Below are 16,964 nucleotides of genomic sequence, written 5' to 3' on the forward strand. Positions count from 1 at the left end.
CGGCTTCCCGACCACAATCAGGTGTTGAGTTGGAACAGGGAATGGGGGAATACTCTGGACATACCTGATAAGCCCAAACGGGTAGTGCGGGCGAATTGGGAACCTCTGGAGGAGGCCTCGGTCCTAGTGATCTTCAACCCACACCTCTGGCAGAGCTTTTCTGGCGGTGTTCAAGACCTCCATTGCTGAAGCTGCGACGGTGAGCTACGGCCTCAGTCTGGCACGGTCTTAGGTTCCTCAATGGGCGGTAACCCTCGAACACCAAGTTGAACACAGGTGGTCAGAGACACCGTCCGACTGAAGAAGGAGGCCCTCCGGGATATTTTATCCCGGAGGGCTCCTGAGGCTGTTGCAGGGTAACGACAGGCTTGAAGAACTGAAGCCGCTGCCGTGTCGGAGGCAAAGCAGCGGGTGTGGGAGAAGGTTCGGAGAGGCTATGGAGAAGGACTTTCTGTCGGCACCAAAGTGTTTCTGGAAGACCATTCGGCACCTCAGGAGGGGGAAATGGGGAACCATCCAAGCTATGTACAGTAAGGAGGGGACTCTGTTGACCTCAACACTTTGAGGACTCCTGAATCCGACTAGCACGCCCTCTATGATGGAGGCAGAGCTTAGAGCTGATGTGGGTTCGTCGTCAATTTCCCTGGTGGAAGTCACTGAAGTAATCAAACATCTCCTCAGTGGCAAAGCCCAAGGGAATGATGAGATCCAGACAGAAATGCTGAAAGCTCTGGTCATTGAGGGGCTTGGTTGACACGTCTATTCAACATTGAGTAGGAGTCTGGTACAGTGCCAAAGGTTCCCCTGGTTCCCCTGTCAAAGAGTGGACCAGAGAGAGTGCTAATTACTGGGTTATCATACTACTCACCCTCCCTGGTAAAGTCTACTCTAAGGTGCTGGAAAGGATGGTTCGGCCGATTGTCAAACCTCAGATTGAAGAGGAACAATGTGGTTTCCGGCCCGCCCTGGACGTGGAACTACGGACGAGCTCTTCACTCTTGCAAGGATCCTGGAGGTGGCCTGGGAGTATGCCCATCTGGTATGCCCATCCTGGGTGCCCCAGGAGAAACTGGGGTGAGGTGGTCACTCCTCCGGTGGGTGTTGGCCTCCGCCAGGGCTGCGCTTTGTGACCAATCCTGTTTGTGATATGCATGGCCAGGATATCAAGGTGTAGTCATGGTGGAGAGGGGTTGCAGTTTGTTGGTGGTGAGGATCTCATCACTGTTTTTTTGCAGATGATGTGGCCCTGATGGCATCATCAGCCTGTGACCTTCAGCACTCACTTGATCAGCTTGCAGCTGAGTGTGAAGCGGCGGGGATGAGGATCAGCACCACTTAATCTGAGGCTATGAACCTCAGCAGGAAACCAGTGGATGGCCTACTCCGGGTAGAAAATGAGTACTTATTCAAAGTGGAGGAATTGAAGTACCTCAGGGTCTTGTTTGCGAGTGAGGGTACGATGGAGTGCGAGATTGTCTGGAGAATCGGAGCAGCAGGGGCGGTATTACGTTTGCTTCACTGCACCGCTGAGCTGCAAGGCAAAGCTCTCGATCTACCGGTTGATCTTCGTTCCTTTCCTCCCCTATGGTCATGAGGGATGGGTGATGACCCAAAGGACGAGATTGCGGGTACAAGTGACGAGATGGGTTTTCTCAGGAGGGTGGCTGGGGTCTCCCTTTGGGATATGGTGAGAAGTTCAGCCATCCGTGAGGTACTTAGAAAGGAGTCAGTTGAGGTGGTTCGGGCATCTGGTAAGGATGCCCACCGGGCATGTGTTAGGGAGGTGTTCCAGGCACGACCAGTGTGGAGGAGACCTCGGACCCTGGACTAGGTGGAGAGATTATATCTCAACACTGGCCTGGGAATGCCTCGGGATACCCCCGTCAGAGATGGTCAATGTGGCCCAGGAAAGGGAAGTTTGGAGCTGCTGCCCCCGCAACCTGACCCCGGATAAGCGATTTTGACGATGAGGATGAGGTTCATGGCACTATGACAATATTAATCATTGCTGGTGTGTTTTGTGTTCTTCAGGGATTCTTTCCCCTTCGATCAACAGTTCAACATCCTGATGAGGTTCATCGTGGACCAAACTCAGACTCCTAACCTCAAGGTATGGCCGACTCAGTAGTATTGTTTGTTACAATGTATTGTATAAAAGCAATTTATCTGTCGTAAGGTTTGTCTACACTTAGAAAAATAAATAACAAATCTTGATCCAATTTTAAAGCTGATTTGTGTACTGTATTAGCTGTTTTGATCATTTTGATAGTTTATTCTGTTTAGCCCATTTTATTGATGTAGTGGCAGTGGGGCTCCCCTACCCGCCTACCTACGTGACTGATTCCCCCTTACCCCTGCCTGGTACTAAAGTGAATCTGAATCCTCTGGAAAAGTGAACTTAGTTGCCTGGGATAAAAGCGCATTTTAAATTAATCAATACAGCAAACGGTATCAGAAAGCATGGGGAATGCAAATTGAACCCCAATATTGAAGATAGACTCTTGGTCTGGGACCTGTGATGTGGTGGGCTGAGCTAGTGTGTCGTTTCCGCAGGTCAAGGTGGCCATCCTCAAGTACATTGAGTCCCTGGCACGGCACATGGATCCTGGGGACTTCGTCAACTCGAGCGAGACGCGCCTGGCCGTGTCCCGTATCATCACCTGGACCACCGAACCCAAGAGCTCCGACGTCCGCAAGGTGGGAGAAAGCGTCCGGTCACAGCCGGTCGTACAATGCCTCCACCTCTTCCTCTAGAGGCTGGGCCTCGTGGGGAGGTGTTTTCTTGGTATCAGTCAAGATCCTCTTTAGAGTAATTATTCCCATAAATCCACCTCAATCCACTCCACCTAATGTCACCTTTAAAGGTTACCTGATGACTTTAAACAGCAGCATTCATTTCAATTAACTTTTTATTCCATCATGATCAACAATGTGAGACAGTGAGAAAGTAAAAATGCCTTGTGGAAAATGTCGGCTAACGACGGCTACCGATGTATTGCATTGTGATTGAGTAAACATTTATATCTACGTGTATATCAACGTATGGGTTTAAATTGCTTGTTTTTATGCTCTTTCTGTGTTTTGAGGGAATAAAATGAGGGTGGCTTTACTCAATACATATTTAAAAAATATGGAAAAATGAGCTACATTTGGATTAACACAGATGTGACTACAGCGATACTTGGGCCCCTGAATCGATTTAAAAAGACCAAGAGTCTGCCGGTGCACCGATTTAAACTTTGCGAATCAGTTGAGTGAAGCTTTAGACTGATATCACGACATCATTGTCAACTCATTTCATTAAATTTCCAAACGGTTCTGAAAAATGGAATTGAATGAAGTGGGCGGATCCGTGTGTGTGTTTGTGTATGTTGGCGCGCGCGTCTCTCATGCAGAGAAACAGCAATATTAAAAACAGAACAATACAACATGTCCGAAAACTGTGAAACGATTTTCAGTGCAGCAGTGAATCTGAAATCAAACGTGTGGATGTCCTTTTGGTTCTATAAAAAGGATGGGAATATTGACAAATGCCTCGCTATTTTTTAATCCTGTAGGACATTTTTTTCCCCATGCCATAAAGAAACAAATATAAAACCTAAGATCCAAGGTCCAGTGTGCGAAATACCCGTCAATATTCGGGGGGGTCCACATCCCCCGATTGTTGCGCGATACTGATCTAAATTATCTCAATATACAGTAGGCCTATAACATTACAATATTTCATGGATGCAAGCAATCAGTCTATAGCCTACATGACAACACACACGCACATAAGAATTTTTGATAATCCGATGTACTATAGTAGCCTATTCGTAAAGCAGCACTTGAGCCAATGCAGCATTGGCTAAAGTTGTTTGGATGCACGTTGTTTTATAACAAGGAGAGGCAAAGTTGTGCATTACAATGCAAACACAACAATAATTGGCACCAATATGGTGCACTTAGAAGAGCAATCAACAACTGAATAAATGCCAGGTATAGCCTCTCGGAGACTGGCACGCAATCAGTGCACTTGCAAATGAGAACCTGCAGTATGACCGATCATGTGACATTATTTAACCATCCATCTACAGCAAATACGATCAGACAGATACATCATTGAACACATACACAAAGCACATTCATCCAACCACGGCGGATGCTGACACCATTTTACACAACAAGCCAAACATCACCACGGCAGGTGCGCTCTCTCTCTCACCCTCTCTCTCGCTCTCGCATGCACGTAAACAATCACTCCAACTTCTCCAACTCCAAGGCTAGACTGCTTCACTTATGCCGCTTTTCCACCGCACATGTAGCTCGACTCGACACGACTCGACACGACACGACTCGACACGGTAGCAGCACGGGTGCTTTTCCACCGCAAATAGTACCTCCTGGACGTGGGCGGGGTCGGCTGCGCGAAAGGGCCGTGACGTATTTGTGTACGCGACGCAAACAACACATACGCAACCCACACATGGACAGAACCCACATAACAACAATGGAGGACATCGATCGCATTACTATTATTAGCTGGCATGTTGAAGAAGTTGGAGAAGTGGAACATGTTGGCTGCGGCGCTGCTATGGATGTTACCAGCATGGTTGCCATGTCGCTCTCGTGACTTCGTCACACTCTCTGGCCAATCAGTCGCCGGCCGTCTGCCGACGTCACCTTTTAGCATCGGCTCAGCTCGCTTGGAACCTAGAGCGAGTAGGTACTAGAAAAAGCAGCCACTTCAGGTACCAGATACCATGGTACCGCGGTGGAAACGCAAAAAATGCGAGCTGAGTCGAGTCGTGTCGAGTCGTGTCGAGCTGGTACCATGCAGTGGAAAAGCGGCATAAGACCACAACCAACCACAAGGCCTTCATAACCATGCAGTTTGCCAAAGCCGGAAAGGACACACGCACAGTCGCTTACGCTCATCTTATGCACAACAATCAGTTCTATCATTCACAATTCAGTCACTGCAAAGATGAAAAGATAGCCTCTTACCTTGAGTTAGAATAGACCCAAAGTATGTGAGTGATACATTCTGGTTTAGCTTTCGCTTGCTAGACGTTTTAATATGTATGGAAGTAAATCTGTGCCATCGGATTTTGAAAATAAAAAGCCATTGAATTCTAAGCATTGAATATTTATGCATTGAAATTAAGTATCTGGATTTTTTGCCTCTGAATTTAACTCAATTTAAATTCAATGTAGATATTTTCAACGTCCCCAAATTCATCATGCCAAATTCAGCTGCAAAATTCAATGTCAGAAAATTCTGTGTTAACATCCGGGAACCCATGGAAGAGCAATCGATCTTGTGTGGGAATAAGAGCGTCACTCGATTCTTCTTTCTTGACATAAACGTTAATTCTAAACAGCATTTTACACAGTTGCCAATGATAGGAAATCCTGAAATGTAAATCAACGTCATTAAACACTGACTAGCTTTTTATGGGGAGAGAAGCAACGGTGGTGGACAGGGCCGCTGCTGGCCGTTTCGGTGCCCTACGCGAGCATTTTATATATTAGCATACCTAATATATAAAAAGGAGCCCCTTTTTATATATTAGGTAAAAACATCCAATTTGCCGAAATTGAGTGATAGGTTATACAATTAAGAACAAACAACGGTGGGCCTCTTCATAATTAATTTACATATTCTTTTAGTTCAATAATGTATTTTTTTTTTATTTTTATTTTTTACAAACCTTAATTTTTGGTGCCCCCTCAGGTACTTGGTGCCCTACGCACTCTGCGAACTCTGCGGATAGGGAGCGGTGGGCCTGGTGGTGGACCTTACTTAACGCCCTATCGGTCTGTAAAATGCTAATCAAATCAAATGAAATGTATTTATTAAGCACATTTAATAACAAGGTGGTGGGGGGGGGGGATATTATGTTTAATTTATGTTTTTGTTATGATGCACCGTTATTTTAGTTTTTTTACTGCAGTATGAAGTAAACGATGAACTAATGCCTATATGTGAAGTGTGTGTGTGTGATTGGAGTGACTTGGCTGGATTTACATGCAACGTAAGTGTAATTGAAGTGGGTCAAAGAGCCCAATTTATTAGGCCACCAATTTGGGGCAATCTGTCGAGGTCACTTTGCGTACGTTTGGTGTGATGCTGGGGCGATCTGTGATGTGATGCTGAAGCCCACTGCCCACTGTGGAACGAGAGCGCAAAGCCGACAGTATTGCGCAACTGAAGCGGCAGCAGCCTGTTCCAGTGGAAGCACGGCGTACCTCGGGAAGAGGCACCCGACAGCAACCTGCTTTTAATTTGTCATCCTCATATCTGTAGCCTATCATGTCACTCGGTGCGGAATAGTGGTGGCTCTGCGCGCTCATTGCGCTCTTGTTATGCCACCACAGAGGCATATTAACGGTTTTGCTCCAGCCACTTAACGTGCATCCGGTGTCACAATAAGAATACCCTCAATCCGGCGATACAAACGTTAAGTTTTAAGCTTGGGGATGTTTCGGCGCGTGAACGACTTCATGCCTGTCTACACTTCAAACTCGTGCATGTTGCAGAAAATGGGCAACAGCGCCCCCTAGGGTCACACTTTTCGGTGGCTTCTTCTCTCCCAATCAAAAGCTACAGTCAGTGTTTAATGACGATGATTTAGCTTTGAGCATTTCCTATTATAGGCCACTGTGTAAAATGCTGTTTAGAATTAACGTTTGTATCAAGAAAGAAAGAACCAGCGAGTGACGCTCTTATTCCAACTCTCCTTGATTGACCGCGATCTACCATCTAGGATCGATTGCTCTTCCTTGGGTCCCCGGATGTTAACACTGAACTTTCTGACATTGAATTTTGCAGCTGAATTTGACATGTTGAATTTGGAGACGTTGAAAATATTTACGTTGAATTTTTTAACGTTGAATATTTGATTTTGAATTTTTTAACATTGAAAATTAAAGCTGAATATGATTTATTGAGTTAAATTCAGTGGCATAAATATTCAGTGCTTAGAATTCAATGGCTTTTTATTTTTCGAATCCGATGGCACAGATTTACTTCCATAAATATGACTTGTCAACATTACGTCTTTCTGCTGTTTGGCGAACATGGCTAATTTGCATACGCACACAGGACTGGCTGGCTCAGCTTGGCAAAAAATAACATATTTGTGAATAAATGTTTAGAATTCTGAATACTGGTCATGGTGATCTTAAAAACATTTAAGTGACCATTAGTGATAATAAAATATTTTAATTTCTATTTGTTTGACAAAATTTGAGACCCCCTTATTTTGCTTTTCAGGCTTTTCAGGGGGTCTCAATTAGTAAATCGGGGGGGTTGAGCTCCCCCCCCGGACCCCCCTGTATTTTGCACACTGCCAAGGTCCCTATACCATGTATCTATTTGAAAGTGGGAAATGGATCTTTTATAGAAGGCTAATTTTAATGAATAGAAAATTAATGGTTTAACATTATACGAATATTAAATGTATCGCATTGAATCATTTCTCATCAAATCGCACCGGATCGTTAGAACATCACGTTGAATTGTTCCACATTGATGTGTCGTCCCTGAATAGTATCGTAGCGCATGTATCTAGATAATTATCAGATCGTCCTATAAAGGACAGATGAATACCCCTAATATATATATTAGTGCTGTCCAGGGCTGTAGTGGTCAAATTAGAGGTGGGCAAACTATGATTTTGTGATCAGACCGATGCAACGCAACGCAAAGTGTAGCGACTCGCGGCAAAGTGTAGAGTGTAAATCAATCAATGACAGTCAATTAATGTGTTTGTAGTTTATTCAAGTTATTCAAATTTCAACAGTAAAGAAAAGTATGTGTCGATTAAGAACTATCTATCTATGGCATGTGTGTATGTGTGTGCATTAGTATGCATGCTTTTCACACCTTGTCCTCCACGTCAGGTCCTGCCTTGCAGGGGCGTGTTCTGGAGTTCATGGCTCCCCTGTGCTTCACCAGCCAGGACTTCACATACGTGTTGGATTGAACTTTGTGGTGGGTGAGTGGTGGGCCATTCAGTTGAATAAATCCAATCCAATCCACTTTATTTATATAGCACAGTTTAAACAAACACATGGGTTTCCAAAGTGCTGCACACAGAAAAAGAGATAAAATAAGTATAAAATAAGTAAAAACACATGACCCACCCAACACTTCTACATCACATCAACACGCCATCTAGTGTCCAAAGGCCAAATAAAAAAGGTGCGTTTTTACCAAGGTTTTAAAGAGACACAGGGATGTAGTTTGTCTAATATGGAGTGGCAAAGTGTTCCACAATTTTGGGGCTGCTACCGCAAAGGCACGTTCTCCTCTGTGTTTTAGCCTGGTACGGGGTGTGGCCAAAAACAGCTGGTCAGCTGACCTAAGAGAACGGCTAGGAGTGTAGGGTTTTAGCAGCTCGGAGAGGTATGGTGGGGCAAGGCCATTTAAGGCTTTAAACGCAAATAAAAGTATTTTAAAATGAATCCTAAAACGTACAGGTAGCCAGTGCAATGAAGCCAGAATAGATGTAATGTGGTCGTACTTTCTAGTGTTAGTCAAGAGACGAGCTGCGGCATTTTGAACTAATTGGAGGCGGGCAATGGAGGCCTCACTAATCCCCATGTAAAGTGCATTACAGTAGTCCAGCCGGGTGGTCACAAACGCATGGATTACTGTTTCAAAATGCTGTCTCTGAAGCATTGGTTTAATTTTTGCCAGCTGCCTTAGCTGGAAGAAGCTGGACTTCACCACAGCTTTTACCTGGGTGTCAAATTTGAGGTCAGTGTCCACCTTAACCCCCAGGTTATTTAAGATTGGCCTACGGAACTGTTCCAGGTAGCCTAGGTCAACCAGGGGGGACACACCAGAGCCACTGAAAACCATAACCTCTGTCTTTTTTTCATTAAAATTTAAAAAGTTTAGGGACATCCAAGCTTTAATGTCTTGCAGGCAGTCTAACAAAGGCTTAATACTGTACGCTTCTGACTTTCTAAGAGGAACATAAATCTGGCTGTCATCAGCATAGCAATGAAAATAAATACCATGCTTCCTAAGAATTGAGCCAAGTGGGAGTAAATAAAGGGAAAATAAAAGGGGGCCAAGCACCGAACCCTGCGGAACCCCATGTAATAGCGGGACAGTGGAGGACACATGCTCAGCAAGGCTAACACAGAAAGACCGCTGGGTTAAATAAGACCTGAACCATTTTAGTGCTGTGCCTCTGACACCCACCCACTGCTCCAGACGAGCAATGAGGATGTCATGGTCTACTGTGTCGAAGGCTGCAGTCAAATCTAGGAGCACAAGGACAACACTATGGTCAGAGTCAGTAGCTAAAAATATATCATTAAAAACTCTAAGCAGCGCTGATTCGGTGCTGTGTAATGTTTTAAAACCAGATTGGAAAATCTCTATAATGTTCTGTCCATTTATAAAGTCCATGAGCTGACAGTGAACAATCTTTTCCAGGACTTTTGACAGAAAAGACAGTTTGGAGATAGGTCTGAAATTAGACAAAACAGTAGGATCAAGTCCAGGTGTTTTTAACAAGGGTTGCACAACAGCATGTTTAAATTGAGCCGGCACGACTCCCGATGATAGGCTACTGTTAATGACAGCAGTAAAAGAAGGTCCAATAGTTGGAAAAATCTCCTTAAAAAGTCGAGGAGGAACAATATCTGCTGGAGAACCTGAGGGCTTCAGGTGGCCAACAATCTCCTCCACAAAGGACAAGGTTACAGGCTCAAACATCTCTAAGAACACAGAGCATGGAGCTGAGACTGAGGGATCAATAGCAGGTGGAGAAATAAGTGCTCTAGCAGATGTCACTTTGTCAATGAAAAACCTGAGAAAGTCTTCACACACAGCAGGAGACCCCTCAATTTGCAACGCCTGTGGTGCATTCAGAGCAGAGTTAATTACCTTAAACAATACACGAGGTTTGTGAGAATTTAACAAAATGATCTCAGAAAAATATTTTCTTTTGGCCTCTCTCACAGACGACTGGTAGTGGCGCCAGCAATCTCGCATAATTTGGAAAGACACTTGTAGTTTGTCCTTTTTCCACTTTCTCTCAGCTCTTCTACACTCCTGTCTAGAAGCCCTGGTGGTTTCATTCAACCAGGGTTCAGCCTCCGATTTAGTTTTTTGCCGTCTGATTTTATGTGGAGCCACAATGTCTAAGGCAGTTTGACAGGAGTTGAGAAACCAACAGTTCAGTGACTCAGTATCATATGACACATTTTCAGGAATAACACAGTTCTGGTTGAAAACAGTGGAAAAACATGCGGCAGTGGAGGGGTTCATAACCCGACATTTGCGAGCGACTGCGCAAGGTTTAGCTGTCAAACGGTTCACAGCGGCTTCAAACAGAACAGGCATATGATCAGAGAGCAAACCATAGGATAAGACGAGGTCAAGTGTATGACCGCGTTCATGTGTCGGCCCAAGTACAGCTTGGACAATGTCAAACGGTCAATGATATTTAAAAAGTTTCTCGCCAATGAGTTCTTCTCAGGACAACAGACGTGAATGTTACAATCCCCCACGATGAGGACCCGGTCATAATTCGGCATAATATCCGACAGGAATACAGAGAAGTCCATCAAAAAGTCTTTGTTATATTTGGGAGGACGATAAATCACAGCACACAACACAGTGTGGGGATGACCCAGCTCAAATAAGCTCAGTTCGAAGCTCGCGGGGGATGGCTGCGATATTTGTTTGCATTTAAAGTCACTCTTATAAACAGTCGCAATTCCTCCTCCTCGACCAGACGACCGGGGAGAATTGAAATAGGGGCACTCGTCAGGTAGGAGATCAGAAAAGACTCCGGACTCACCCGCACTTAGCCAGGTCTCGGAGATAAAAAGAAAGTCCAGCTCCCGCGTAACGAAGAAGTCCTTGAGGATAAAAGCTTTATTTCCAAGTGATCTGGCGTTAACCAAGCCAAATCTAGCAGGAGCCGGCGGACAACCAGCTGACGATGGGGCGCGAGCCAGGGGCCGAAGATACTCCAGATTTGCTCCACGCCAGCGTAAACAAGGGGAGCAGGGACGGTGGGGCTGGAAGGCCTCATCGCAGCCCGTCACCTTCACCAGAGAGGAAGCAACAGGATCCAGGAAGCGCTGAGAGACACACAGGCGAGGGGCAGCACCATATCCACCATATCGATCAGGACGTGCCAACCCCAACCTCAGCTTCACGAGATAGCCGCTACGTTTCCCCCGTCGCCGGTACCTTCTTCTCCGAGGTAGTGGAGCAAGCGTGCGGCGGAGGTTGGCCGGGAGATCCGGTGGGAAAGGTGTCCCCCCTTCACAGTAGTCCGATTTTTGAAAATTTATAGCAGCGTTTCTCAGATCTAGCAACGTTTGGCGATCATAGACCAGAAGAGCGTTGATGTTATGTACAAGCGTTAAAAGCAGCAAAAACAAACACAACAGGTAGAGCACCTGACGGCGAGCCTGACACACTGGCGCCATCTTGTCTTGTCAAATAAACATCAAGGACGACACTGTGACCAAGTGCAGACTACATCTCAGGGGGCACACTATGATGTTCATTAAGCTGAACCCCCTCTCACACTCAGCAGTGCTAACTGGAATGAGATGGTCGATATTCAGGAGTGGTGCAAGGTTTTCTGGAATGATGCTTGAGTTATCCTTAAAATCCCTATAGCCTTCAAGAATTCTTCTGTCATCAAGTCTGAACCTTTGGGCAAGTTGTTTCAACTTGGATTCCCCATACCGTTCCTCTAGGGAACAGGCCAGTTTGCTGGGAAAATAACTTTAAAGAAAATAAATAATAAAATAAAAATATTTATAATATATAAAATAAAAATATTTATAAATATTTTTATTTTTATTGGTTTAACCGCCAACCGCCCGAATTTAATTAAAATATATTTTTTTGTCGCGTCATCCGCCCGATACATGGTTCAGCCGCGGAGTCCACGGCTGCAACCGCCAACCTCGCATCTCCAAATTGAGGCTTTAACATAGCGACCAAGCTATAGCGAAGTTGATACGCCAAAACCGGAGTTTGATATGGATAGTAAAACTCTGACTGACTTCCACATTGACTTCCACAAAAAAAAAAAGCCTATAGTGCAATTAAACGATGAACATACAAACATACGGCCTTGAACATAGCAGTCAGACTACTGCTTCTTTGTTTTGAGCCAAAGAAAAAAAAACGTTTGACTTTAAACTTAATTTTTTTCTTTGGCTCAAAACAAAGAAGCAGTAGCCTGACTGCTATGTGAGGCAGTATGTTTGTATGTTCATCGTTTAATTGCACTATAGGCTTTTTTTTTGTATCGTCCTGTATTGATCATCATCATCATCATCAACCTTTTATTATTAGACTCAAGGTCCATTTAAAAACATACAATACAAGAAATGGACAACACACACATAAATAAGAATAAAAACATAACGACCAATTATAAAAGGCACTTATACCAATGCCTCCAAAGGTATGACTGGTAGCGTACTGCGCTATAACTTGGGTTCGACAGCAGCATTATGACTTCATTCTTTGAGTTATTCAGGCGACAGATAAATCTGTACATAAGGTTCCTCAATGAAGCTTGTAAGGTGTTAACTCCTGCATTCACAAATAGCTCACTTGCACTACTCCACCTAGGTCTTTTAAGTAAGATCCTAAAACGGAGTGCAATATGCTCTAAAGAGACATATTTTAACATGATCAGAACACATATGAAATTTTCTTGACAACATATTGGCTTGGGCATATAATGTACGACACTGTCTTAAAATGTCGTCATCGTCAGACATTTTATCTGTTATAAAGTGCCCGAGGTACTTAACTTTATAACAAACACAAAGCTTTTCCCCAGAAAGATAAAATTGTGGAAAGTGGAGGTCCTTATCTCCCTTCGCCCTACATATTATCACTCTGCTCTTATTTGAATTGTATTGCACATCATGTTTGACACCATATTCTGTACACACATTTAACAACTGCTGAAACCCAGCACTACTGGGAGAGAGAATGGCCAAATAATCTGCATACATTAAATGGTTAATCACCGTGTTACCAATCATACAGCCTAGTTCTACAATCGTTCAGTTGGTCAGATAAATCGTTCATGTACAGATTGAAGAGGGCTGGTGACAGTAGCCCCCCTTGTCGAACTCCATTAGCAACACTGAAAGGACCAGAGACACTGCTACCCCATCTGACTTGCATACTCTGGTTAGCATACCAGTATGCAAGTATTCTTATAATGCTAGCAGGTACACCCCTTTGATTTAATTTTGTGAACAGCTTCTGGTGATTGACTCTATCAAAGGCCTTAGAGGCATCAATAACTCCAATTAAAACAGAGGAATGTTGCCCTCTATACATTTCTACTATTTCTTTCAAACTATAAATACACAACTCTGTGCCATGCTTTGGTTTGAAACCAAACTGATTGTCTCTGGTATTAATATACTTACCCAATCGATCTAAAAGAATACTCTCCAGAACTTTGGAAATCACACTTGCCAGTGCGATTGGCCTATAATTGTCCATGCTCCCAATCTTGCCTGCTTTGTTCTTAATGACAGGCACAAGAGTTACGGCCAACATAGAGTCGGGCAACAGCCCATGCGTCATAAAGCCAGTGAAACATATGGCAAGTAGAGCGGCCACGTGCTCTGCAGTGATCTGATCTGAGCCACTTGCTTTATTCACAGATAATTTTGTGATAGCTTCAAAAACCTCATGTGTTGTGATTCCTACTGCATCCCTATTGGAAATATTGCCAACTGTATAAGGGTCACTTTTTACACAATTAAATAAAGCCGAGTAATTCTGCTTCCACAAATCAGCGATTTTATCAGCTCCAGATCAGTATATGCCAATGTTGTTATAAATAAAAAAAACTTTTGCACAAGGCAAGCCGATGCACTTCTCCATGTTGATAAGAGCATTAAAATTAGAAAAATTAATGGGACAAAGAAATCAAGGAATATTTAGCATAGAAAAAAGTGAGTTAACTATGACATTAATGCGATTAATCGCGATTAAATATTTAATCGCTTGACAGCACTAATATTTACATATCTTACTACTATTTAATAGCAGGCCTGTCGGACAAGTTACTCAAGTTTCAAGCATGCGCGAACGCACACATACACCGCACGCATGCACATACACACCGCATACACACACGCACAAGCTTACTCACTCAAACGCGTACGCTGGCACAGATGTTTCAAGACAAAGGCAGCGCAGGACACCGCATACACACAAACCGCACACACGCACGCGCACACGCATGTACGGCAAGCGGCCTGCAACTCACTCACACACACACACTGCACGCGCAAATGCACATATACACTGCACGCACGCACGTACATACACACCACATACACACACGCACACACACACGAACACACGCGCTCGCGCGCTGACACCGACGTTTCAAGACAAAGGCAGCGCAGGACGCCGCATACACACACACCGAACACATATGCACACGCACGCAATCACACGCGGGTTGAAAGACAACCCCCCTTCCGTCTGTTTTACAAACAGACATTAAATTCAAAGATCGCGCCGACCGGCATATCTAAACACAAGTCACTTGATTTATCAACACACAAAGTCAAGTCACGTGGTATTGTGACCCATTTTATAATTTAATCAAATGCTCACACATTAGCTGCTTTCAGACACCCGTGTATCTCTTATCTTGTATCTCCGTGTTTCGCACTTCTCTTTTCCCACTGTACTGCTGGTCACCTGTGAATTTCTCCCAAGGGGGATTAATAAAGGACTATCTTATCTTATCTTATCTTATGTCCTGATATTCTCCTGCTATTCTCCTGATGGGCTGTATGTGTGAACAACACATACAGCCCATCAGAACAGCGCTGCCAGGATCCTGATGAGGGTGCGCAAACAGGACACACACACCCTCCAAGCCTAAAGAACAGGGCTCCGCAACATGGGTGATCTGGCCTTTTCCGCTGCTGCCACTAGACTGTGGATTTGAATATTGTTCACTTTAAAGCAGACATATTTAGAAAATGCAAACGCAAATTGGATGATTGCCTTTTCATTTAAAGGCCCACTATGCAACTTCAGGAATTTCTTCGCTGTTTTCTTGGTTTTGGCACGCACATTTCTCTACACAGCGCCCCCTACAGCTTCGTAGTAGATATTTTACAACACTGTCGTAACAACTCGTTGACGACCCTTCCCCATGCACTTCTACGCGACCCATGTACATTTGTTTTCAAAGAAGCCGGCGAATGCGTGGAGCCATGTCCGAAGTAAATGTTCATGAAGTGTAGGCAAGGTTATACATTTTTAAAATGGTGTATTTGTATTGCAATAAACATAAAGCCATCCTTTTTTATAGTTGACGGGGAGAATTTATATCCTAGATTATAATTGTTCACAACAAAACGGTCGAGAAAACAATTTTGACAGGGCTCACAACAAAATGGTTTGATCAAACACATGTGTACAGAGACTATCAACATCAAGAATACCACGAGGGCAAAGTTCACCCAAGGGTACTTTCAATTTCAAAAGCAACACGGCCAAGTCGGAGTCTGATTTGCAGTCTTCTTTTTCTTTCAGTTCACGCTATTCCTGAAAAGCTTGCCCAACGTTTACTCGTGTCTGGCCTCTCTGTCGGTCAGTCTCCCTTTTCTCTTCTTCTGTTCCTCCGACATTGGGTTTCTCTGTCTCTTTTTAGTCGGCTGATCTATGATGAATGTAACAATCACTTAGTTACTTGTGTTTATATCGAGCCGGTTCCGTGTTTGGGGGTCTGTGCCGTAAAGCAATTCGTTACTTCGCGAGACCCGAGACTCCCGCGAGAGTGGGCGGCGGGTCGCCGGCAGAAACATATTCCTTTTCTCCGCCAAGATGCGCAAGGGGGAGTTGAAACAACGAACAATCGAACAAAAATGTATAATGGAACCATCGCAATGACTCCTAGCCTGTTATATTAAGGTAAATCAAGCCAAAAAAGTTGCATAGTTCCCCTTTCACTCGTGTCTGATCTCTTTTCTGGTCCATTCTTCTTTTGTTCCACCGACAGTCGCCTCTTGGGTTCCTTATCAGTCAATTGATCCATGATGAATGCAACAATTGCCTCGCAACTGGCTGTTTATATCTAGCCGGTGCCATGTTTGGGTGTGTGTCTGTGCCGTAAAGCATTTTCGAAACTACAATCTGACTACATTTTCGAGGATACTTCCGCTGCGTCACATCCGGAATGTCCCGGTCCGAGCAGATCAAGTTGCATATGCGCTTTTTCACTGTAGAGGCGACATGGGAAAATGACACACCCACCAATCGACCCAGAAATGGATGCAGAACCATCAGCATAACTCTCAACCTGCATACTTAATGTAATTTTGGCTAAAAAAGTTGCATAGTGGGCCTTTAATTTATGACTCAAATAATGCGTTCATATCATACAATTATTTCATAATCATTTTCAACATTGCATTGCACATCATTATCTTCCCGTGGTCTGAAAGATGTAATCTGTTCTCTCCCTCTGTCCTTCCGTTTGTTTTTTCTTCCACTGTCCTCTTTCACTCAAGACCTCATTTAAAAAAAAGGACGTTTCAAGCTGGGCCTAGCGACTGGCCGCCCTATCTCTCTGGAGGCGGCCAGGTCTTCCACAGCTGAACTTTTGTGTTATGGCTGTGGATTTTTAAAAAGTTTGTTTTTACCGTAGGGTTGACCTCATTGGTAAAATGCAGTGGTGCAAAGGCTTGAAAGGCTAGTGATTGACACAGTCTCCCCATGCCAATGTGCCCCAGACCGTGCATAGCTGGGTGAGCGAGGAGCTGGCTGTCAGGGCCAGCAATGCAGCCTCCCTGTCCACCGAGGGCAGCCAGCAAGAGAGGTGTAAGCAGGTAGAACGCCCCTCCTCCTCCACAGCAACATGAGCACATGCCAAGCATGCAAACGGACCCGCCCACTTCACCCTCCTCGTCTGCCTACTACCTTGAAG

At 44.4% G+C, this 16,964-nt stretch overlaps 1 protein-coding gene across 1 annotated transcript in view; it reads left to right on the top strand.

Moving 5' to 3' along the window:
• clasp1a (cytoplasmic linker associated protein 1a) overlaps positions 1-16,964 on the top strand; it is a 219,670-nt gene that overhangs the window by 162,313 nt on the left and 40,393 nt on the right. The window contains exons 30-31 of the mRNA XM_060076665.1: positions 2,032-2,110; positions 2,554-2,697. Coding sequence (XP_059932648.1) covers positions 2,032-2,110; positions 2,554-2,697 — 223 coding nt within the window. The remainder of the gene's footprint in view (positions 1-2,031; positions 2,111-2,553; positions 2,698-16,964) is intronic.

Source organism: Gadus macrocephalus, chromosome 17, assembly GCF_031168955.1.
Source record: "Gadus macrocephalus chromosome 17, ASM3116895v1".
In the NCBI taxonomy this organism is placed as follows: domain Eukaryota; kingdom Metazoa; phylum Chordata; class Actinopteri; order Gadiformes; family Gadidae; genus Gadus; species Gadus macrocephalus.